Below are 26,412 nucleotides of genomic sequence, written 5' to 3' on the forward strand. Positions count from 1 at the left end.
ACCACTGTACCATTCACACCCTTCTCCTACCCCCGACAAGAGAAACAGTTTTTCCCCCTTTTCTTATCTTCCAGGAGAAGCTTCAAAGCTTCTGGCCCAGCATGGGGTCAGAAGGTAGGCCACATGGTCCTACAGTATTCAGACAAAGGAGTCTGAGGAAAACGAATCTTTGATGGATTTATAAACATTCCCAAAGGACTACACAACTCATGGACACTATTTCAATGACAGTAGTTGATGTGTTATAATGTGTGCTTTTCTCATTGGGCCTCATTCACCAATATCTTCCAAAGTTATTTCTTAAATTTGTTCTTAAGAAAGTTCCTAAGAGAAATCTACGTGTGATTCATGAAGTGTTCTTAAACAGCAAAATTGTTCGCAGGTGTGTTCTTAGAATGATGAATCCCAATATTTCGTAAGTCGAAAGCTCGTGCCCCGTTGCTCCTATTTAGCATAGGTAAACGCCCCGTTAATTCCCATAAAAGGGCATGATATGGCAGGGCCGTGTGCACAGAGAAATGTAAAAATTACGTGGTAAAGACGGTGGAGGCCTCGAAAAAAGACAGAAAAACTTTAATAATTCTGAAATGAAGTGAAATGAAATGATTTAATCTGAATTCTGAAGCAAAAAAACATATTTCAAAACATAGCCTAGAAGACAGTTGACTGTTACAAAATATCCAAGAGAACATTTTGACACCGCCGTTGTGTATGTAGTCCAGATATTGAGGGATCCTTAGGGGCGCAATAATAAACAATAATAATAAATATATATGTGAGAGAACAAAGGTTGTGCCCTTGCCGAAGGCAAAGCACACCCAATTAGTGATCAAATCATCAACTTTCACTTTACTGGTTTCCTACTTAAACTAGGAATCTGTATGCATGTGTGCAGCAGTCCTACAGCAGTCCTACCTGGATGGGAGCAGGGCGCAGTGCAGTGTTTGTTGGTGGCTCTTGTATCCCTACCACACAAGGGAACAAAAGCGGTCTCTTTCTCCTTCTTTCTCTTTCGGCCCTCCCTCTTTTCTCACACTTTACTCCTATAGTGTGTCTGGGTGCGTGGGGGATGACTTGAGTGCTGGGGTCGTTGCAGGCGTAGGTCCATGGCTTTGGCATCTATTCAAGCAGCACATGACTTTAGAAAAGAATGGTCAGCTAGAGAATAGCTGTAGCTTATTTCATCCGGGCTGGACCAGACAGCACAGTGGATGGGCACTGCTGGTTCTACACTATTGTTGAGGATACATGGCCTTTGAGGCAATGTTGTCACATAGTTTACAGAAAATGACAGTGAAGTGAATGAAGTAATCTGCTCCCCCTTATGATTGTTATTTATTTATATATTTTATGTAACTTACTTGTGTATTAATATATGTAAAACATGATTTATTTTGTGAAAAATATTAATCACAGCCCATACAAAACACATAGTATATTAGTCTATTATTTATTTTTTGTGTGTTTTGTATTGGATATAATTTAATTAACTCAATTAAATTACTGGGTTTATGTTAAGGTAGATGAGGACATGTATTGTGTTTTATAGTGCTGCCTGCTTCAGGTATACGTGTGTGTATTAATTCTGTTTCTTTGTATGATTTCTAGGTTGCTATGACTGCTGTATGCGCTGTCTGGGTGGGGTGCCCTACACCTCCCTTGTAGCCACCCTGCTGTGTTTCTCTGGCATTGCTCTCTTCTGCGGCTGTGGCCATCAGGCCCTCACAGAGACAGAGAAGCTCATTGAGACCTACTTTGCCCGTAACCTCCAGGACTACATTACCCTGGCCTACCTGTGAGTCTCCAGGGCTGCTTCTCCAGGGCTTGGTCCTAGACAGGGTTTCTAGGCAGACACAATAATCTTGTTTAGGTATTTTTGAAGTCTTCTGCAGTTGAAGGGATTAACTCACCCTGGTCAGGATGTCCTCCACCTTTAATACATGTCTTTCACAATATCATGAATTATATTTTGAAAGCATATGTGTCAGGTGGCTGAGCGGTTAGGGAATCAGGCTAGTAATCAGAAGGTTGCTGGTTCGATTCCCCGGCCGTGCAATGATGTGTCCTTGGGCAAGGCACTTCACCCTACTTGCCTTGGGGCAATCATACTGTACTTACTGTACACACACTTTACAGTAAAATCTGTGTGTCCAGGTGGTGTAGAAGGCCAAAATAATGTTTAATCTTCTCCATTTCTCTCTCCCTTGCACTCCAGTATCCAGTATTTTCAGTATATCATTTATGGCCTGGCCTCCTTCTTCTTCCTCTACTGCATTGTGCTTCTGGCTGAGGGCTTCTACACAACCAGTGCCACACGCCAGACCTTCGGAGAGTTCAGGAGCACCATGTGTGGATGCTGCCTCAGTTCCATGGTCAGACTGTGTGTGTGTGTGTGTGTGTATGGGAATGCTGCTCCAAGTTCCTTGGGGAGGGAGATATTTAGTTTTGGAGAGGAGGTAGGTGCCTTTGCTCGTCAGTAGTAAGAGAGAAGTGTGAGGAGTGGATGAGAGAGGGATGGGAAATGGAGAGACTTGAGGATGGTGCAATGAAAGAGGGGGAGTGGAAGGGTGGAGGAGAGGTGGCATAGTGGAGGATGGAGATGCAGCCTATGCCTGCCTTCTAGGATTACAGGGTTGAGGTGTTTAGGATGTTATGTAAAAATGGAGGGGAAAAAGTTAGATTCTAAACCATAGATATTTTATGCCATAGATCCCAGGATTTTAACGGAATTTATGGAACAAAGGTCTCAATAACTTGTATGTTTGCCTGTCGGTCGGCCCTTTTTTTACAATCACAGTTCATTGTGGCTCCTGGTGTTTGCCTTCTCGGCACTTCCTGTTTACTTCTTTTACAACATGGATGCTACCTGCAATACCATTACTGTACTGACCGAGACGCCGGCCAGCATCAACCAGCTCTGCATCGATGCTCGCCAGTACGGTACGCGCACCTTTCTTCCACGCTCCAAATGCATTGTCTTATTTATGGAGGCCCTGATGGGACCTGAGAAAATAGAAACACTTTCCCATTGGAACGTGAAACTTTCTTGTCCGAGTGAGAAGTTTCTCGTTACAGTTTCTGGTGTGTGTATAGCATTACCTATAGCTTCATTGCCTTCATTCAAGACACTTGTATCGTTTACATGTATGCTACTGTTTTATTATTGACTTGTAGCCTATTTTTATAAATGTTATAGACCTAACACTAGGCGATTAATATAGGCCCTAGTAAAGCAGAGCAAAATTAAGTGAAACTATCGTTTCACTTAATTTACGGTACATTTAGGCGAAACTGTTTTGGTAAATGGGACTTGTTAAACATGCTGGCGTATATACATACACAATTAGCAACGTTGACAACTCTTATATTTAACTAGAGACGGTACAGTTTCTGGGGAAATTATAGGGTGTGCTTGCTTGCGTCGGTTGCACAGGGGTCCGTTTTTTAATGACATTTTTACAACTGATATTTCTGTATATTTTTTTGTTTTATGTTCCACTTTTTTGACATTCCCTAACTGCCGATCTCTTCTACTGTGTTTATTCCCCTCCTTTCTTTCCGGCTGCTGTAACCGCAGAAGCCAGCCCCCTGACATAAATGGTTGACGCCATGTGCGCCTATTTCCGTGAGTGGAGGGGTTTAAATTGGCAACCGACCTGTATGGAAATGTCTAGATTGTTCAGAGTTTAGGTCTTACGTTGTGGCAGTTAGTACTTATTTCACTATGTCTACTGAAACTTTTACTGGTAAGTTTAGGCCCTATGTATTAAAAAAAAAATACTAGCACCGTTAGATAATTTTGTACACTGACATTTCAAAACTAAACAAAACAAAACATCAATATGTCTGTTTTCAGATCTGGAGATGGATCTCGACCAGTTGCTGCAGGAGTTCCAAGAGGTTTCGGAAGAGATGAGGGAGCCGTCTCAGGGCATCCCAAACGTGAACAAGCTGGTCCTCATCCAGGCCAAGTGGCGTACAGGGCTGGGTAACAATGTGGTGAGCGACAGCGGGGTCGACAACTCGGATTAAAGTAAGTAGCGTTTGCCTAACAATCCAAATCTTCACAATAAATAAAATGGTTAGGCTACTTCACGCCTCATAAAAACTTTTTGAACACGATAATGGTCGAGCTAAAAGAGGGGTAAACTGTGTTTGTGCGTCAGTTAGTGATTCAAGTCCCTCAGGCAGCGGTTGAGATTCAGAGTTCAGTTTGACACCACACACTAAAGCACTGATCATTTATTACGTAGCAACAGAATGCGCTGTCCGTTTTTTGTGTAAATTGACTTGATTAGCGCTTTTCTACATCTACAAGGGCCTCTCATTCACCCCTTAACACTCATGCAAATCACTAGCAGGGCTGGGGATTAACGGATCACATTATTTTGTAACTGTAATCCGTTAGTGCTACATTACTGGCAAACATTTTAGTAAAATGTAATCGGATTACAGATAGACCTACTTTTGAAAAATATGGAGGATTAGCCTACTTTGCGATACTTTTACATTTGGGAGTAGGCCTAGTCGATTTTCTTTTGAAAAATGTATCCTTTTAATTGCAAAATTGGGCATTTTCTCCGTGTCGCTTCACGTTTGCTTAACAGACACACTACTGTAGCTTGTTGAAACTTTGATCATGGCTGCCTAACAACGCAATCGCAAACATGTCGTACCAACACTGCATTTTTCTCCTGGCGTTTCAACAATCAATTTGTGTTTAAAGAAGAAAAAGGCAACAAAAAACTGTTTAATGCAAGCTATGTTTGGCTAGGGTGAAGCGGCTCTCTGCGTCAAAAGATTCAACTTCAAACTTGAAGAAGCATTTGTAGGTAAGGCTATGATAATTGGTAGCAGGTAGCTATACATACATGTAGCTATTGGTTACCTAAAAGTTGCCGTCCTCCACAATTAGCAAACACAAGTTAAATAGGGTTAGCTAGATGGCTAGTCAGCTGCTAGCCCCTTATTAAACCGATTAGTTGGCTAACTAATTAACTAACTAGGGAGTCAGGTGGCTGAGCGGTGAAGGAATCGGGCTAGTAATCCGAAGGTTGCCAGTTCAATTCCTGGTCATGCCAACTGACGTTGTGTCCTTGAGCAAGGCACTTCACCCTGCTTGCCTCGGGGGAATGTCCCTGTAATTTACTGTAAGTCGCTCTGGATAAGAGCGTCTGCTAAATGACTAAATGTCTAAATGTAATTAACTTGAAACATTGTCAAGTACAAAAATATTAAAGGGGTGATTGACTGGGTTTTTTGGGGTATTTCACACTTTTCCTTAAGGTCTCCGAATAGGGTATGTAACTTGTTTGGGCTGAAAATGGCCCGGGTGCTGTTCTATGCCCAGTGGCGGATTTAGTGATTTGGGGGCCCCAGGCGAAGACAGGCATGGGGCCCCCTTAACTTCTATTCTCACTCATTTCAATCCATTTAATAATTATTTATATAATAATAATAAGTAGAGAGGGTACCATTTCTGGGGAAATTGTAGTGTGCTTGCTAGTGTCGGTTGCAGATGTGTCCGTTTATTAACTGTCATTTTTACAACTGATATTTCTGTATATTTTATATAAAAATGTGTATGCCTATACTTTTTATGAAGATTGCATAGATTTAAAAGCATACATTTGTTGCTGCTCATTTACAATTCAAAATACAAAAAGTGAAGTGTAGAATGAAACGGTTGTCTTCTCATTTCCTCTGCAAGAAGGAATATTGATAAGCTATAGCAGCCTCAGTTGAAAAGATATTGGGCAGTCCGGTGCAAAACGGTCCTAACCTCTATGACACCTTAAGTTTTTCCCTTCTATCGATATTTCCAAGCATTTAGCCTACTCATATTGCATTAATTCATTAAGAACCCCCTTTGAAACAAGCTATTGTAACACCATTGTCACCGGCAGTAGGCTATTTCAGATGGAATCGCGATTTAAACAGTACCATCTGCTGACTGAAAATATACCCCCCAAGATGTAAATAAGCTTGACATTTATTTAGGGTGACATGGCTTATTCAAAAAAGGTTTGTTGGAAGCGATCAATGGGCCTCATTCACCAAATGTTCTTAAGAACAAATTTGCTCTCAAACCCCACTTAAGCATTTTTTGCTTAGATTCTGGCATTCACCAATGTTTTCTTATTTGGGATTTGTTCTTGGGTAAGAACAGAATGTACGCACACCCAAGAGCACTCTTACGCACAATTGAGAGCTGACATGTTTGCGCAAAATAAGTAGTTATACCGTTTTCGTCCGTTCTAATTTTAAATTGAATATTTTATCTTCTTTATAATCTTGCAAATAATATTTTTTATTTTACACATAATTAAATGTTTGTTTGTTTTAATAAATACACACTACACTTACCCTTCTGCTCATTTGTAAAGCACTTTGAATTGCCATGGTGTATGAATTGTACTAGGCCTATTTAAATTAACTAGCCTTGCTTTGCCTTCAATTCACATCAATTATGTTAACGGAGAACCTTGCCATCCAATAATAAGTGACTTATCACGGTATTTATAGGCCCAAAGTAGTCTTATTCCGCACACTAAGACGACATCACACAATGGCGTGTTTATTGCTGCTGCAAAATTTTGCAGATCGTCCACTGAGGAGGGAACGCATCTTCCGTGACCATACCGATTTATTTGCAGAGAGTGACGAGTACCTGTTGTGACGCTTTATTTAATTTAATTATTACTAAAGTTTTTCTGTCTTTTGTCGAGGCCTCCACCGTCTTTACCACGTCGTTTTGACATTTCTCTGAGTGTGCACACGGCCCTGCTATATCATGGGAATTAACGGGGGGTTTACCTATGCTAAATAGGAGCAACGGGGCACAAGCTTTCAACTTACGAAATATTGGGATTCATCATTATAAGAACACACCTGCGAACAATTCTGCTGTTTTAAGAACACGTCATGAATCACACATAGATTTCTCTTAAGAACTTTCTTAAGAACAAATTTAAGAAATAACTTAGGAAGATATTGGTGAATGAGGCCCATTGTCAGTAACAATGCCAAATTTGGTCTCAGTCTAGAGCCCTGCGTGGAGAAGCTGACCCCGATAAATTGTGCTACGAACAAGCTAGCCTAGCTGCTGTTGCTAGCCAAACTTCACTGAGCAGCACTTGTGCTAGCTGCCGCATCAAGGGATACCAGTGGAGAGGAAAATGACGTTTCCTTCAGTAGTTTCAGTTTGGCAACTACTTGTTTACTCTCCTCTTTTGTCTTTCTCTTTTGTGCTCCGCTTGGGAAGTTGCGTTTCATTTAGCAAATTGGTTTTTGCATTCACTTAACTCTTCTACTGTCTCATATTAACCAACTGAAATGACGTGCTTTGCTGCGCAGTTGCTGCAATCGATGGAATAGTCCACAGTAGTATCGGGTGGGAGGGGAAGCCTACGTTGACACAAATAGAATAAACGCTCTGTTGGTATTTTTGTTGATACTTTTGGGGAAGGTTATGACTTTAAATTGATTTGTATTGTTATTATTGATCATATAGTATTTATATGGAGTCTTTCAAGGGGCCCCCTGGCAGCTGGGGGCCCAGGCGGTTGCCTACATTGCCTAATGGGTAAGTCCGCCCCTGTCTATGCCTCCTGAAGCTTCCAGTGAATTTGTCCCGGGAAAAAACGCTAGGTTTTCTCCTTTTATGGTATGCTCATGAATATATATATAGATGAGCCGCGCGCTGATTGGTTGGTCTACAACGAGTGAAGCTGCGGAGCAAAGACGCAACACGGCCAACAGCACTCACTGAAACATGGTTGAAATAAAGACTTGAAATAAAAACATACAAATAAATCTATTGTGTCTACACAACACTGTTTTCAACAGATTGACTAGATATCATTTGAAATGATTGTTAGTTGTTTCCACTTTTGTTGTCGAAGCAAACAGGATCTACTTAAGTGGGTAACGTTAGCACTACAGCTTAGCAAACTATCATGATTCAAGTCAGCTTCAGTTCGCTCTAGCTATCTTGCTGAAAAATAGATCTGGACAAACATGCATCTTGAATTGTAGATTTACATGAAAACCCGGGTAATTTATTTGAATGAAACAGTCAGGAACATGAAATAACGTTAGCCCCATTGCCAGTAAACTAAATCATCACACCCTCTACCGATGCCAGGCAGGTTCATCACAGCCACATAAGGTCGGAACAGCATCTCTTTTCAGCAACAGCTTCATAGCAAATCCTGCTTTACATTGTCCCAGGTTTTCAAAACTGTCCTTGTGAAATCGTTCGAGCAAATGTGTAATTGAGGGTCGAACTGCACAGGGATCTTCTCATAGACAAACATCACAGCCCGTCGAGTGTTTGGTTCCTTGGGAAGACTCTGAAAAGTGGCAGCATTCCCTGTACAGGCTGGAACACTGCATTTACGACCATAGTCCATTTTCAATATCCTGTGGAAAAACGTTCTTCTTTGTAATTCCGTGGAAGTACACAAAGCAGCGTGCAGCTAATTTTGGGGCGTGACAAAGGTACAGACCTTGGCATTTTCAAAACCTACCGTTTTACAGCTACATTTTTTAATTGTGAGATTTGCATAGAAAAGAGGTGTCAATGGACTTTGGGGTTCACTGTATGTCCATTTTACCCACTGAACTGTCGTTATTCAACTGTGACAAGGTAAATTCGGTTCTGCAATCAATGACCCCTTTAAAGGGGTGATTGACAGTTTTTTGCGGGTATTTCACACTGTTCCTTAAAGGGGTCATTGATTGCAGAACCGTATTTACCTTGTCACAGTTTGTTACGTTCCCCAGTGTTGTGTTGTTGGTTGTCTGTGTGTTTCCCTTTTAGGATCCCTCTCTGATTGGAGCTCTGGCTCCCCCCCCCCCCTCATCAGTGACTGCAGCTGGATTCAACCACCACCTATATAAGCTTCCACATGTCTCTGTCAAGGAAGGGCTGGCTGGTGGCATGCTATTGCTGTGGTCTGTAACTGTTGTGTGTGTACAAGTGTGCTGCGCTCTCTGTTTTCTGTATTGCAGTACCTAAGAGTTTTGGTCTTACTGAACCTTTTTTGTTTGTGGTTGGTCTGTGTGACAGACTTTTACATTTACATTACATTTATTCATTTAGCAGACGCTTTTATCCAAAGCGACTTCCAAGAGAGAGCTTTACAAAGTGCATAGGTCACTGATCATAGCAACAAGATAGCCAAAACATGAAGCACACATTTTGAACAACCAAAGTAAGTGCCAAAGGGAAGAACCATAAGAGCATGTAGTTAAACAAGTTACAATTAAACAACATGAACCGCTATAAGTGCAAGTGTACCTGTGGAAAAAAGCAAGCAACAGTAATAAAAACAATATATCACAGCGAGAACAAAAATTTAAAACAGTTACCACTAACCACAAGAGCAAAAAGTCTCTAAGCAAGAGTCATTGTGATCCTTGAGGAAACTAACATCGGGTCAAGCGAACCATTCCTAAGTACCGTTGTACTCCCGGAACAAGTGCGTCTTGAGCCTTTTCTTGAAGGTGGAGAGACAGTCAGCATCTCTGATGGAGGTGGGGAGTTGATTCCACCACTGGGGGGCCAGACAGGAGAAGAGCTTGTGTTGGGACAGACACTTAACATGTAATTTTTCTGTTCCCAGGGGGAGGGGGAAACCGCCTTGGGAGTGCTTAGGCAAGATGCCGATGGGCATACATTACCCGTAGCTGTACCTTGTCTATGCACACTAGGTAAGACCTGGGCGGACCACCCCCTGTATTTTCGGTTAGTGCGCCGACTGGCGTGTCAGTTTGGGGTGTGATTTACTTTCTTTGCTTTGGTTCCGTCCAGCCCCTTTCCCCATATTACCGTGATTGGGCAAATAAAAAGCCTCAGTAAACGGTACAACAGCCTCTGTGTCCTTTCCTCACACCTACAACCCCACACCTTTCCTCTGACTCCACGAGGGGGGTGGGGGGGCTTACCAGCAGCGGGGTGTTGCGTTCCCTCCTCCAAGAAACACATGTAACACAGTTGAATAATGACAGTTCAGTGGGTAAAATGGACTTAGAGTGAACCTCAAAGTCAATTGACACCTCTTTCCTATGCAAATCTTACAATTAAAAAAGTTTGCTGTAAAACAGTCAGTTTGGAAAAAGTTCAACACAATCACAAGCTGTATGATGTTGTCGCTAACAGTTATTAGCAATGCTAACGTATTCTGCCTGTATCTAGCATCGGTAGAATGTGTGATGATTTAGTTTATTGGCAATGGGGCTAACGTTATTTCATGTTCCTGACTGTTTCATTCAAATAAATAACCTGTGTTGTCATGTAAATCTACAATTCAAGATGCATGTTTGTCTAGATCTATTTTTCAGCAAAATAACAAGAGCTAACTGAAGCTGAATTGAATCACGATAGTTTGTTTGCTAAGCTGTAGTGCTAACGTTACCCACCTAAGTCAATCCCGTTTGCTTCGACAACAGAAGTGGAAACAACTAACGTTATCGTTTCAAATTATATCTAGTCAATCTGTTGAAAACAGTGTGTAGACAAAATAGATTTATTTGTACGTTTTTATTTCAAGTCTCCAACTTCGATGTTTTTAGTGAGTGCTGTTGGCCGTGTTCCACAACTTCTCTCGTTGTAAACCAACCAATCAGTGCGCAGCTCATCTATATATTCATGAGCATACCATAAAAGGGAGAAAACCTCTTGTTTCATTCTGGGGCTATTTCACAGGATGCATCAGGGCTCATAGAACAGCACCCGGGCCATTTTCAGCACAACCAATGTTACATACCCTATTCGGAGACCTTCGGAGATCAAATATGAAGTTTGTGATAAGAGTTGCTGTGAAGTATGTATGCTGTACATTTTCATTGGTAAAGGAGTCACTACCATATAGCTTTTTATTTAACCAGGAAGTCTCATTGAGATTAAAATCTATTTTTCGAGGGACACCTGGCCAAGACAGGCAGCAGCATAAAAAACAGAGTTACAGACAGAAAAACACAGAACAAGACAAGTTAAAAGAAACTAAAAGCTAAGAGCTAAGAAACAGTGACGTAGAGTTAATTTAAGAAACATTTACATACAGCTACCAGTTAAGATAGCTGAGCAGCAGCGGCCGGCTCATAGAGGGCGCTAGGGCGCTGCCCCACCACTGCTGCATCACATTCCGACCTGAAAATTATTGAATAAGACTTAAAAAGAAAGAAAAACATGTCTAATGGGTAAAGTCAATATTATATAGCTGTGTAAGGAAAAAAAACAAACATGTCAAACCTTGTTAACCATAGTCATTGTATAGTCATACAGCTTGTTTTATGCTTTGAGGTTTGATCAATAAACATATTTGAGAAAAAAAAAAAATTATATAGCTAATAGAATGTTGAATCTGCAATAAAATGTGGAAGAAAAAAAAATCTACGTTGTCTAAAGTTAGCTGATAGGCTACGTATTTCCGGCTGGAGCCCCATTGACTGTCGTTATAAGTTGTACATGCGTATTTCGCTCCTCTCAATGCAAGAGATAGGACCTCGCCAGGGCGCAGAACACCTGCGCCCCAAACTGCTGATTTACTAGAGGGCCTGTCAAATACATTATGATAGGGTCCGTTATGTCTGTCAAATCCAATCACATCACTCAACACTTTTAAGAAGCTGTTTATTTACGTTGTCATGGTGTTCTCTCAGAACTGAACTTGTAGCTACCGATCTATCTCTAACGTTATAAAGCTAGCTAGCTAGCTAACGTCATGATGGAAACTTGCAATTCAGTCAAGTCGCTAAAAAATACGCCCTTTGAAAAAAGAAATTTTCAAGAGAAGCTCAAAGTCAAGGAGCTTGGACCTGATCGGCCTGACATATTAATTCAGCAACAGTCGAATGACAGGGGAAGACAATACACTAGGTCGTTTTCAAGGACCTGCTATAGCAAGACGAGTTGGCTGTCATATGGATCTGAGTCAGTTTACATAACATTTAAATTTGTATATATTTAATTTCTAAAATTGTTTTCTATTATGCCTTACTGTGTTCATAATTTCAAGTTCATAGGGCATTTTACATTTACATTACATTTACATTACATTTACATTTAGTCATTTAGCAGATGTCTGTGAGGCCTGCCTCACAGACATCTCCGCCTGGATGACCGAGCACCACCTCCAGCTGAACCTCGCCAAAACAGAACTTCTCATCATCCCGGCTAAACCCTCCATCTCCCACGATCTCTCAATCACCCTGGGATCTGGGACGGTGACCCCTTCATCCTCTGCCAGGAACCTTGAGGTTACCATGGACGACGAGCTCTCCCTCACGGCCCACATTGCTGCGGTCTCCCGGTCGTGTAGATTCACCCTCTACAACATCCGGAAGATCAGGAGATACTTGTCTGAGCACTCCACCCAGCTGCTAGTCCAAGCACTTGTCCTCTCCAAGTTGGACTATTGCAACTCGCTGCTCGCTGGTCTCCCAGCATATGCAACCCGCCCTCTTCAGAGGATTCAGAACGCAGCGGCCCCCCTGGTCTACAATCTACCCAGACGCTCCCATGTTACCCCGCTCCTCATCTCTCTCCACTGGCTACCTATCATGGCCCGTATCAGATTCAAGACCCTGGTATTGACCTTCCGAGCAGTGAACGGGACTGCACCCGTCTACATCAAGTCTCTTCTGCAGCCTTACACCCCCACCCGTCACCTACGGTCTTCTTCAGACAACCGCCTGGTGGTCCCACCGCTCAAGACCGCCCGGTCCCAACACAAGCTCTTCTCCTGTCTGGCCCCCCAGTGGTGGAATCAACTCCCCACCTCCATCAGAGATACTGACTGTCTCTCCACCTTCAAGAAAAGGCTCAAGACGCACTTGTTCTGGGAGTACAACGGTACTTAGGAATGGTTCGCTTGACCCGATGTCAGTTTCCTCAAGGATCACAATGACTCTTGCTTAGAGACTTGTTGCTCTTGTGGTTAGTGGTACATTTAGTCATTTAGCAGACGCTCTTATCCAGAGTGACTTACAGTAAGTACAGGGACATTCCCCCGAGGCAAGTAGGGGGAAGTGCCTTGCCCAAGGACACTGTCAGTTGGCATGACCGGGAATCGAACTGGCAACTAGCCCGACTCCCTCACCGCTCAGCCAACTGACTCCCCCTGGTAACTGATTTAAAAAATTTTACTCGCTGTGATATATTGTTTTTATTATTATTGCTTGTTTTTTTTCACAGGTACACTTGCACTTATAGCGGTTCATGTTGTTTAATTGTAACTTGTTTAACTACATGCTCTTATGGTTCTTCCCTTTGGCACTTACTTTGGTTGTTCACAATGTGTGCTTCATGTTTTGGCTACTCGCAATGCTTTTGTGGCTATCTTGTTGTTATGATCAGTGACCTATGCACTTTGTAAAGCTCTCTCTTAGAAGTCGCTTTGGATAAAAGCGTCTGCTAAATGAATAAATGTAAATGACGTCCACTTGAGTGTACAGACAGCCCTTCCAGCCCTCACAAAGACACATGATGCTGTGATGCCTCTTTTTGCTGTACTCTGATTTCAACATCCACACATCTTTCAGTTGCCTTTGGTTGGCCAGCAGACCCTGTTATGATGAAGAAGAAAAAACATAATCAAGAACCCCTCTCAATGTGTGGACAGGTTTGATGAAAAGCCCCTCTATCTGATTCACATTAACATTTTCGATCTCTGCAAGTTTCCCTATTTCTTGTATGTCTGTATTCTGTATGTCTAGATGCTCTGTGTGACAGTGTCTTGTGTCATTGTAAAGTTTTTGTTTCTTTTTTTTTAACATTGTATTTATTGATTTTTGGTTTACAACATACAGGTAGTACAGACATCACAAATGAAAATACAGTTGTAAACTTTTCACCCCGCTGCCCCACCCTATTTCTTTGAGGAGATCATAGATTTGCAGGGATACAAAAAATTTAAATAAAGGATGACCTCCTCTCCTCTCCCCCCCATCCCTAAAACCCTTCTCCCCACCCCATATTCCCAGACAGGCAGGCGTCCAACACAATAAAGGCAACAGAGTCAGGAAAAGAAAACCAAGCAATGTAAATTCACACATAAGCAGTAAAGATGCATATTTGGCAAGATAAACACCAATTACATATCAGTACATCTGCATACAATGGTCAACCCACATCTGGCCGTGGCATAGTATCTACATAGTTCTTAAAACCAGACCAACATTTATCAAAGAGATGTGGTTTCCTTTTAAGGTTAAACATAATTTTTTCCGACACCATGTATGAGGAAATTTCCTTGAGCCACATGGAGAATGACGGAGGATCTACACTTTTCCAGAGCAAAACAATACATTTATTGCCAACTATCATGGCCAGTTTGGTAAAGCGCACTTTGGATCTTTCGTCACTAGGAATATCTGATATATCGCCTAACAGGGCTAACCTCGGTGAGCAAGGGACCTCAATCTCCTTAAGAGCCTCCCATATAAAGCCCCAGTAAGGTTTCAGTTTATTGCAGTCCCAGAGCATGTGAATAAGAGTACCTGTCTATGTTACATCTAGGACAAAGATCCGAGAGCGAGTCATTCATCTTATGGAGTCTTTCTTGTGTAAAGTAGATTCTATGTAGAATGTTAAACTGCAGTATTCTATGGCGACTGTTGTATGAGAAGGACAATGCCTTCTCCCATATTGATTCCCAATCATTAAGTTCAAAAGTAAAAAAATAAATAAAAATAGTACAGTTCAGTTCAGCTCATTCCCATTTGGTCCTGGAATTTAGGGGTGCAATGCCTGCCAGGGCCGAAATTCTGTTATATGTAACAGACAGAATTCCCTTGGGGTGTGTGACATCTTTGAGGATATCGTCAATCGGGAGAGGCCTAGTGGGGGTGCTGTTCCCAAGTGTACTTATAAAGTGTCTGACCTGTAGATACTTGAAGAAATTAGCAGCTGGGAGGTGGAAGGTTCTACTTAACTGTTCAAAGGTCATAAGTGTATCATTCTCAGAAAGGTCCCCTGCCCGTACCGCTTCTTAGTGACGGCATCTCTAAGTGCACATGGCAAGACAGGGTTGGCATGGAAAGGAGTATTCCTATGAAGTACAATAACACTCTTAATATGAGTTTGGTTACTGTCAACTGTATTTTCAAACGAAATGCCACGAAATTCACACTGCCTTCAATTTACATATCAGTGTAGAAATGTGGCCTGTGTTTTATATGTTCTACAAAACCAAACGCCTATTAATGGATATAACGTGATCTAACAAGACTTGGAAATAATGTAATAAATAAAAGCTTGAGAAGTGTGTCTAAAATATACTTTATTTAACATTTGCCTTTGAAAGGGGCATATTAACAGAACTAGGCCTATATACAAGACGTTTCCATCAGATATGAGTGGGGGTGAAACAGTCACTGAGGACCTTCATTGTCCCACAAAAGCAGTCTGGCTTGATGACACGATAAAAAAAAAGAATAATGGGTGTTTTTAACAAAAGCTTCTGAAGGCAAGACTAATCATATTTATATCATTTCTTATTGTGGTTAATCTATTGTGGCTAAGTATTAATCTTCGTCTTTGCTCCAGATAGACAACAATCTATGCTCACGCTTAACATAATGTAATATTTCAAAATCATGTCATGAACGTAAAAACGTTCTTGACAGAAAAATCAAATCTGTTTTAAAATAACGGTAATAAACTATATTAACAACATTTCATGTATGTGTGACAACCATTTGCTAAACTTGCTACAACAGGGCAGGCAACTCAAGCCATTTCTCCCTGTGCTCATTCAATATGGCTCATTCAGCTCCAGGTAAATGTGAACTTTTGTGCTCGTGCCCTGTTAGTATCCGCGAGCACATTTGCAGGCAATTTTTATTGACGTAAGCAAATAAATGGGGTGCTAGTTTACCCATTTCGGATTGGTTTCAAATTGAGCAAAAATCTGGAAAAATAATTTTATGAAAAAGTTCGAGAATCGAACAAAAATTATTGGGGGAGATGTAAATGTTGACTGGAGTTAATAGAATAAAAACGACCGGAAGAGTCGGAAGTCTAACAACAAATGCAATACCACCTACATCCACCGGGGCCGTTGCTTCAAGCCGAGGGGCGAGGGGTGGGGGCTTTAGTGTAACCAGCGCGAGAAACCATGGAAACGAACGGAGCGTCCACCAGAAAACACAAGGAAGAATGTAGATAGATCCCAAACTTGAAATGGAATGTTTGCACTTTCAGTGTATATTTTGTTGTATGTATTGTACTTATGTTTTTCATGCCAACAATGTTAATAAAATGATCAAATGCATTCAGTGGCACTCATAATTTCTCTTATTTTCACCGAAAAAATGTGGTTAGTGGAAATTCTGATTGTTACAATAGCCACATTGGCTGGTGATCAAAAAAGTTTATTTAGAACCCTGATGACAACCGAAAAAATCGGCAGGACCTTCCAGGTTAGCCTATCTATATTTGCCTATAAACCCAGCGCTGCGCTAAGATCCACTGTGAGTAACAGTGGTATGGTGTCGACACCATATGGCCTCACTGGAACTTTGATGTAATTATGGATTTATTTCTAACTGGGAAGACGCATAAAGAGATTTCCAAAACTCTGCAGCAGATGGGAATCAATCCATGTATATTTTGTTGTATTTATTGTGCTTATGTTTTTCATGGCAACAATGTTAATAAAATGATCAAATGCATTCAGTGGCACTCATAATTTCTCTCATTTTCGGTCAGTGCCCCGTTTTTCGATTTGGTTTTTCGATTTTGGTTTCTCAATTGAATAACAAGAAAAACAATAGTTTTTCGTTTCTCGTTTTTGGTTTCTCAATTGAATAACGGAAAAACGAATAATTTTGGGTTTTGGTTTATCAATTGAAAAATGAAAGAACGAATGATACACGGATTAGATATTTTCAATTTGTTTTATTTTGTATTTTTTCCTTATTCCAAAAATGAAAAATTATTTCTTTGTGTCTTACGCTCTTGAAGTGGAAACTGGTCACAAGCAAAGCTCACAATGGTTGTACCACACTATCTCTGCTCCATTGACCTCCTTTGTTGGGCACCAATGCACTGTGCTAGGTGGGTTGTAATGGAATCAAACCCATGATCTGCATGGAAAGTCAAACACTGACACGTTCAACAAAGAGAAATTGTCAAAAAGTCTGTGGTTCTGTCTGTTTCTCTCTAAGATTTTTGGAAGTTTCACTTCCACAGGCACACAGGCATTGAACAGCACTTTAACTCCATTGGTCTCAAACAACCAGGATGGGAAGTGCGTAATTTGTGCTGAGAGCAAAACAATAGTGATTGCAGCTGTATGATGTGTCCTGTTAGCTTTCCTGAATTTTATTTACAAGAAGGCCTTCTGCTGGCCTTAATTAAAGCAATCACTGCTTCCCTACCCCAAAGTAGCTGTATACTCTACATGCAACAAAACAGCATATGATTCGTTTTTATATTGTAGACACCAGGGTCGGACTGTCCATCGGGAGAGTCGGGAAATTTCCCGAACGGCCGGTCAAACGGCCGCGGCATAATGCAAAAAATATATAACAATTATAATAATACACGGTCGTTGGCCGGTCTGTGTTTCAAAGTCCCGGGCCGTTTTTCAGTCCCAGTCCAGTCCATCTGACTACTGGGCCACAGCATATCTTACCATCAGTGACATTCACTGACACTATTCCCAGTCAATCTTGAGGTTACACTACAGACTGCTGGCCAGGGTGTGTCAGTCAAAGCCTGTGTATGTGGAAATTGGTACTTGAACTAGACAGGCATAATATTTTTGTATTCATAAAAATGAAGTGGAATAACTAAGGACAAAAAATTTAGTATTTTAACGTTCACCTTGTAACCTTACTTTAGTTTGAACTTTGTGCATGAAGGACAGACTGATTGAGAAGGAAATTAGAACTTTGAAAATCTCTCTCAAGGAATGTTTCCTTCACCTTGGCTGTGATGGCTCCCATTCAAAAGATAATCACAATAGTTAATAATAAATTGTCCAATCAATGCCAAATTCAATAGCCATGAATTTCATAATATACTTAATTGAGGTTGCCTCCACAAAGTAATACATTTGTTGAGAATGTAGCCATAGCTTGGACGTTAAAATTAGATGAGAACTGGAATGTTCCAAGTGAAAGCAGTGCTCACTTGAAACTGGTTTCCTTAAAGGAAGGTCTCCTGTAGAATGTGATGTAGCTCACTAAAAACAAAGGTAAGACAGACAAGGTTAAAAAAAGAGAGAAAGTGAGTGACAAAGAAAAATGTGTGTGTATGTGTTTAAGTAAAGAAACATAATTTTTGAGGATAATTAATTTAACAACACAAACGTTTCGTTTGTTATTCAGATAACTACTCACAGTCGGAGTACTGATCAGACCTGTTCCTTTTGAATGAGATCATATTGAGAGGCTCAGGCTCATTACTGGCCCTTGTCTGCTGCCTCCTCCATCCACTCGCCCCATGGAGTAGAGACACCCAAGGACTGCCATCTAATGGACAAACACAGCTACTGCAGCGCAGAAAGACGGTGTCCTGCCATTTTTTCTATCTTATCCGATTTCGCTACTGGGGTGCAAATTCATCGGTCTAACCCTAACCTTAATCTTGCTGCGCACAGGCCCAGTACCTGCTGATATAACGTTCTTATGGATGGGAAAAAATTATAGGACACCGGCCACAAACTATATCTTTTACAGTTTTTCTCCATTGCTTTGGCTCAATTCTTGAAACAGAAATTACATTCTCTCAGCTCTAAGTGCATTGGGCAATATAGCCTATATGGTTCAGCACAACTACATAGATCACCTTAAAAAGGTCATATCTCATCCAAAACAGTTAACTCATGCTTCAAAACCAAATCATTTTCTCATATAAATAGTCAGTGCCCCCAAAATGAAAAGTTCCTTCTCGATTGCTTTGGCCCATCTCTCAAGAAAAAAGAGGACATTCTCAAAGCTTTAAATACATTTGCCAAAATAACCTAGATGGTTCAGCAAAACACCATGGCACACCTACAAAGGGCCATCTCTCTCCTAAAACAGACCACTCATCAGTCAAAACTAAATCCTTTTCTCATACAAATAGTCAGTGCCCCCAAAATGAAAAGTCCCTTTGGCATTGTGTAAACACTGCAGGTCAAAATGTTTAGATGTTTTGTCAGTATGGCAGTGGACCTTAGAAATATCCCTTGTGCACTGTGCTACAGTTACTGTAGTAGATGTTTTCTTTCCAGAATACTATGTGTCTTCAATCTACCCAGACGCTCCCATGTTACCCCGCTCCTCATCTCTCTCCACTGGCTTCCCATCACGGCCCGTATCAGATTTAAGACCCTGGTACTGACCTTCCGAGCGGTGAACGGGACTGCACCCTCCTCTAGCCTTACACCCCCACCCGATTCTGTGCATTCTATGTTTGAACATGTCCAGATACTGTATTTAAGCACTCTTGTAAGAGAGAGTCTTCACTCATGCTAGCCACTCTGTTGTGGATTGGTGGCATGATCCGACGTCGAGCTAATAAAACCGAGTCAACCCTTTTTATAATTGTCGTGACTCTTTCCGGCCTGCCTGCTGAGATATGTCATCCTTACAGGGAGTACAAAGGTACTTAGGATTGATTTGCTGGACCTGATGTTAGTTTCCTCCAGGAACACAATGACACTTATTGAGGGACTTGTTGCTCTTGTTGGTTAGTTCTAACTGATTTATTGTAACTTGTTGTACTCGCTGTGAATTATATTACGTATTGTTGCTTGCTTTCCTACAGGTACACTCTTGCACTTGTGAGGTTCATGTTGCTTACATGTAATTGTAACTTGATTAGTAACTACATGCTCTTATGTTTCTTCCCATTGGCACTTATTTGCTTTTCACAATGTATGTATGTTTTGGCTACCCACAATGTTTTTTGGGCTAACTCGTTGTTTATGATCATTGACCTATGCACTTTTGTAAGGCTCTCTCTTGGAAGTCACTTTGGATAAAAGCGTCTGCTAAATGAATAAATATAAAATGTAAATGTGTATCAAACAGAAAAAAGATTACAGTAATTCAAGAGTAGCCTACAAGGTTTCACATCACATATTGCACTCACACTGCTATGAAAATTATTACTGTAATTGCCATACATCGTGGTTACTGTAACAGGAAACATGTACAGCACAATATACTGTCATACAATAAGAACATCAAAACTAACATTATGTATAACCTACACTAACAACACATACAGTAAGAAAGTAAAGCAAAGCTGGAGTTTCACTAGTTGTCGTCCTCACTCCTGCAACAGGGGAAGAATCGTTGTGCATGCTGCAACCATCCCCTACACTGATCTGCTGTGACATCATCACAAGCAGCATCCATTGCCTGGAGCAGGGACCTCTGGTTTTGAGCCCGATGCTCATAGACCCTCCACCTCCATGCAAAAAAAAACTTCTCGATAGGATTGAGGAATGGGGAGTAAGGTGATAAGAGCACCATCAGCATTCTTGGATGGGCAGTGAACCCTGATGAGTGGGCCACGGTGGAAGCTTACATTGTCCCACACAATGACAAATGTATGCAAGTGAGGCCCTACCAAACCCCTCTTATGTAGAGGGATAAGATCGGAGTGCAGGCGGTCCAAGAACACCATGTGCTTCTGGGTATTGTATGGGCCAAGACTGGGAATGTGGGTGACTACACCTTTCTCTGAAAGCATGGCAGCACACATGGTGATGTTGCCCCTGAGCTGGCCTGGGACAAGCTCTATATATTTGATGGCTGCATTTATACTCCTGGATAGCTCCTGTCAGCTAACTAAACTTACTGTGTGATTGGTGATCGGATGTGTCTCCTTGTTTAGTAAAGTTCTAGTTGCACCTGACAAAGACTGTAAGCAGATGATCCAAGAGATCCATATTACAGTATATACCATGATGTTTTTCATGGTATTATGTGCCTGAAAGATTTTGACAGTGGAGTGAACTATTGTGCAGGTGATGATGTACACAAGGAAATTATGCCAACATGTTTTGCAGAGAATAACCACTTGACTGAGAAGCAACAGTCAGTTTATACCAGCAAGATATATTCAATTGGTAATTGGCCTAACTGAAGGCAATTGTACTTAACCGTTTCAAAGATGTGCTAAATCATTTGAAATTTGTGCAAACTGTAGGCAATTGCACTTGTCATTTACGAGGATGTGCTAATACAATTGCAATTTGATTAAAGGAATGAAAAATTCCAATCGGTTGTGAACAAGTGCCCAGTGGTTTGGAGGTTTGCACGTGTTGTTTTGAGAATGTCATTTCTGTTTCGTGAAATGAGCCAAAGCAATGGGGAAAAACTGTAATAACCCCTGGAATTGAGTTTTCCGATTCCTTTAGTTATGCTGGAGAATTGAGTGAATCAATGTATTATTATTTTTCTTCTCAGTAACATCACCTTCATTTAGCCAAGTATATTACAAGAGAACAGCAGTATTGGCTTGGTAGAATGCTGTATGAAATTACTTACGTTCTAGAACTACTGTCTCTCCTAGCTTCCAGCCTACATTTGCATCTAAGGGGAGGACTAAAGACAAGAAACCTCCTGCTCTTACTCTACACAATCATGTGCACATACACACATGCACACACACACACCGTAGAAGAATATCTCAAAGGATGTCACACTAATCCTGCTATATACCTCCCCCATGTCTCTAACATTTCTGGATAGCTAGTCAGGTGGTTCTATAGACTCAGCTGACAGGCTGTGTGAACCCTACTCTGTACAGAGGCCTATCTGGGTTGTGTTGGTGCCTGTGTAGCCAATCCCCTTTCCTCCCACCCAGGCAAGGCTAGACAAGTGTGTAGGTGGGTAGCGTGAAGTAGTGAGTAGTGTGAGTAGTGTGATGTGTAAGAGATTCAAGATATAAAGGTATAAATGTCAATGAAGAAAGGCCTCAGCAGACTTCCCTAACTTATACAAGGAATTTCTACTGGAGGTTGTGTAGTTGTGTGCATTGTGTGCATAGCTGTGCATTCAGTTGTGTGTTGTGTGTGGTAGAGTGTACACGTAGCCTGCGCATAGTGTTTTTGTAATGTGTAGTGCCATATAATATGTGCGTAGTGTGTGTGATGTTGTAGTGAAGACTGAGGTTTAGTCTGGGCCCTTGGTGATTCTACAGGCCATCCATCTTCCAGGGGGCAGATCATTACAGGGCTGACAGCCAGTCTTCTACCCTGGGTCAGCAGGGAGCTACTGCCACTACTGCTGCAGCTGAACAATGGAACCAGAGGCTAATAGACTCTACTACTGTACCCCACCATAATGGAGCTAGAGGCAGGGGTGGCGCCAACAATCTGGGCCTTGTGAAAATTAATTGCCACACGAATGTAGATGAGTTTCATCCTATTCACACCCATAATTAAATGTTAAAGATCCCATGACATGCTGTTTTTGGATGCTTTTATATAGGCTTTAGTGGTCCCCTAATACTGTATCTGAAGTCTCTTTCCCGAAATTCAGCCTTGGTTCAGAATTACAGCCACTATGAGCAGTCCCACAATGAGCTTTCCTCAGGACTTGCCGTTTCTGTGTATGTACCTTTAAATGCTATGAGGAAGAAAGAGGCGTGGCTAACTTCCATGCTTCGGTCTTTGCAAGCCATGATGTCTCAAGGAAAAACCAATGTCGCGCTCGCACGGTCATAGCTAATTTTTTCATTGGTGGGCCAAATTTTCTGTGCGGGCAAAGCAGAGGAAGGGGAGGTAACCTTTCCTATTGTGACTTCATAATAGGGGGATTTTCAAAAACGAGTCCTCATTTTCTCAAAGGCAGGCTAGGGGAACTCATATTAATGTTAAATAACCTCCAAAAGTGAAGTTTTCATGTCATGGGACCTTTAATACCAAGGAACCCTTGCATCACCACTTTGAGAGTGGCTTTCTTGTTGCTGCCCCCACAACACCAGTCACCACTTCTGGTTCATCCTTTTTGCCAAGGGGAATTGGGGATATTATGTAATGTAGAGAAGTAGCCTCAATTCATGTTTGTTGGGAGAGAGCTGAAGTATAACTATTCTGCCAATGAAGTGTAGGGATCAGTCGATTTTTTATAAATGTTATCAAAAAGAATGCTCATATAAATTGAAACATTTAAATTAAATTACATCTCTAGGTAGGTCAATTAAAATTTAATAAATGTTTACAATAACAGCCTCTAAACATGTATTGCATTTATGTACAGTAGATTTAAGATAAGAATACATGTTTGCTTGTGGTCCTGTCAATATAACATACACACACATGCACGGGCGCACACACACACACACACACACACACACACACACACACACACACACACACACACACACACACACATGCAATCTGCCATCCCTTCTGGGTTTGAGATACATAAGGACCAGGCAGAAGGACAGAGCTGCTACAGTGCTCCTTTGCACACAGACACACACCTGCAGTGTGCTCTCTGCGGATGGCAGTGTGTAATTTGGCATGTCCATTCTCCAGGCAGGGTTTGTTTTCACGGGAGTCAGACTCAAACCAAGAGGAGCATCTGGGAGAGAAAAGGAAGTATGCCAGACCCAAACACAGTCATCAGAAGACAGTGGAATCAGCACAGACTCTAGCAACACTTCCCAACTGTACAACCTTCTTCAGGGTACTGTCTTTATCCAAAGAAATACAGAACGTAATCCCTTCTACTATCAAGAGCCAATTGAAGAAGCCTAAAAGGCTTTCCGATATAACTGGTTTCATATCTGTAAAGTGCTGTGTGGAACCATAAATGGTTCTTTCATGTCTAAATGAAGAATATGTATGTGAGAGAGAAAGGGAATTAGAAAGAAGAAAGAAAGAGACAGGGAGCAAACAAACAAGAGGAAGTAAGATACAGGTAGAAATAAAGAAAGACTGATTGGGATTATGAGGGAGAAAGACTAGCAGGTCATTTTTGACCGTCTCCCAGCGGTGTTCCCAAATGACCCTTCCTGCCCTAAACTTTCTGAAAAGATGATTAGACGGCAGGACATCCAACTGATCTCTGTCATGCCAGGTATGTGTGTGTGTGTCCTGGAGGGCGTGGGTGGAGAGGCTTGGGTTTAACAATTGCTAAAACATTGTACCCATTCTCTGAACCTAATGCTCTGTGGCCTAAACCCATATGTCAACTCAATCACTCTTTTGACAAAACCTTAAACAAGTTCAACTTGTTAGACACCATTTGCAAATCTCATCCACTCTTTTCGCAAAACTCTCTTAGTGAGAAACACATTCTCACTCACTCAAAAACACATTTTGCACTGTGATGTAAAATGGTAAACACGGGTGGCACAAGTTACACACAACTACAACACAGTGTGCATCGTTTATACATAACTCAAACGGTTCACAATTGGTTCTAGTAATGTTGAAATGGACCTTCAAAACATTGTCATCCTAATGCGTGAAATACAGCAAAGAGTTGCCTGTGGTAACACAACAATGTACGCATGAACAGAGTACTGTAGAGAACTGCACTACACAATTGTAGTGTATGGCATTCTGGAGTGCATACAAATACAGAATTGTGTCTTTCTGTATCGCTTGATAAAGGGGTCATATACTGATTTTATAGGGTATTTCACACTGTTCCTTAAAGGGGTCATTGACTTCAAAACCGAGTTTACCTTGTCATAGTTGAATAACAACAGTTCGGTGGGTAAAATGGACATACAAGTGAACCTCAAAGTGTATAGACACCTCTTTCCTATGCAAAGCTCACAATTTGAAACTGCTGCTGTCGGTTAAAAAAAATCCACCCTATTTGGTTCTGGTCTGTACCTTTGTCACGCCTCAATCTCAGGGTTCACGTAGATCTCAGACACTAGTTTAGCTGCGCGCTGCTCTGTGTACTTCCACGGGAATTACAATCCACCAGTTTTGAAAACCTTGGACAATTTAAAGAAGGATTTGCTATGCTGCTGTTGCTGACAAGAGGTGCTGTTCCGACCGTATGCTCATCACAACCGCAAGCTGTAAGTATGATTTTGTTGCTAACAGTTATTAAGATAAGATATACCTTTATTCGTCCCACAATGGGGAAATTCGAGCATTGCAGCAGAAAAGTGGACAGAAGTACGTCAATTTACAAAGTAAGTACAAGATATTAGAAAAAAAGATATAAAAAAGATACCAGTTGCATGGAGACCAAATATAAACTAGAAAGGTACATTTCCTGAAGAAAATGTGTGTGTTTCCTGAATGCAGTTGAAAAGATTTGTTTTGATGGCTTGAATAATGAAGAAGGTTTTTACAAAGATTGTAAAAGAGGTATATGCTTTAAAAACAGACGGACGGACGTCAGGTGGCTGAGCGGTGAGGGAGTCGGGCTAGTAATCTGAAGGTTGCCAGTTCGATTCCCGGCCGTGTCAAATGACGTTGTGTCCTTGGGCAAGGCACTTCACCCTACTTGCCTCGGGGGAATGTCCCTGTACTTACTGTAAGTCGCTCTGGATAAGAGCGTCTGCAAGATGCCTAAATGTAATGTAAATGTAAAAACAAAATGGTGAGTAATAAAAGTATATCTGTCATTGTTATGCATTGCAATATTTTCTTACTGTTTAAAAAGGAGAAAAAAAAGTGATGCAGAGTATCTTATTGACTTTCATAAATTTTTAAGCATTAAAAGTATTAAAGAATGAAAGACTGAGAAACTGAAAAAAGTTAGAAGTTAGAAAAATGAGAAAATATAGTGATGAAGAGTATATTGCATAACAGTTATCAATATAGCAGACAAAAGTATGTCAGCAGTATGAAGGTGAAAAAAAGTGTTGCTTTGAAACCAAAATGATGAGACAGTGTTAAAAGTATATCTGTCATTGTTATGCATTGCAATATTTTCTTACGGTTGAAAAAGGAGAAAAAAGAGTGATGAAAAGGGTATCTTATTTAATTTCATAAATGTTAAAGCGTTATGTTAGAGCTCAATGCTCTTAAGACGGTCACCCCCATCACCCTGTGCGACTCCCCAGTCAACACTGTGGAATCCTTCCACTTCCTGTGCACGATCCTCTCCCAGGTGTGTCAAGTGGGAACTAAACATCAGCTCCCTCACCAAGAAAGCACAACAGAGGATGTACTTCCTACGGCAGCTGAAGAAATTCAACCTGCCAAAGATAATGATGGTGCACTTCTACAAAGCCATCGTTGAGTCCATCCTCACCTCCTCCATCACCATCTGATACACTTTTGCCACTGCCAAGGACAAGAGCAGACTGCAGTGCATCATCCGCGCTGCTGAGAAGGTGATCGGCTGCAATCTGCCTACCCTCGAGGGCCTGCACACCTCGAGGACCCTGAGGCGAGCAAGGAAGATTGTGGCCGACTCCTCCCAGCCTGGACACACTGTGTTTCAGCCACTCCCCTCCGGCAGAAGGCTGCGGTCCAT

At 41.4% G+C, this 26,412-nt stretch overlaps 1 protein-coding gene across 1 annotated transcript; it reads left to right on the forward strand.

Moving 5' to 3' along the window:
• The first annotated feature begins 101 nt into the window (after window positions 1–101).
• On the forward strand, window positions 102–26,206 carry LOC136953768 (myelin proteolipid protein-like). Its single transcript, XM_067247174.1, has 7 exons — window positions 102–114; window positions 1,609–1,795; window positions 2,216–2,398; window positions 2,798–2,940; window positions 3,857–3,999; window positions 8,825–8,958; window positions 26,044–26,206. Exons 1-7 carry the CDS (start codon window positions 102–104, stop codon window positions 26,204–26,206), a joined length of 966 nt encoding a protein of 321 aa, XP_067103275.1.
• Window positions 26,207–26,412: the final 206 nt, after the last annotated feature.

This window comes from Osmerus mordax, chromosome 12 (assembly GCF_038355195.1).
Source record: "Osmerus mordax isolate fOsmMor3 chromosome 12, fOsmMor3.pri, whole genome shotgun sequence".
NCBI lineage: Eukaryota > Metazoa > Chordata > Actinopteri > Osmeriformes > Osmeridae > Osmerus > Osmerus mordax.

Coding starts and splice junctions, on each gene's coding strand:
- LOC136953768 (XM_067247174.1), top strand. Junction 2,399..2,797: donor CTGTGTGTGTGTGTGTGTGT/GTATGGGAATGC, acceptor TTACAATCACAG/TTCATTGTGGCTCCTGGTGT. Junction 2,941..3,856: donor CATCGATGCTCGCCAGTACG/GTACGCGCACCT, acceptor GTCTGTTTTCAG/ATCTGGAGATGGATCTCGAC.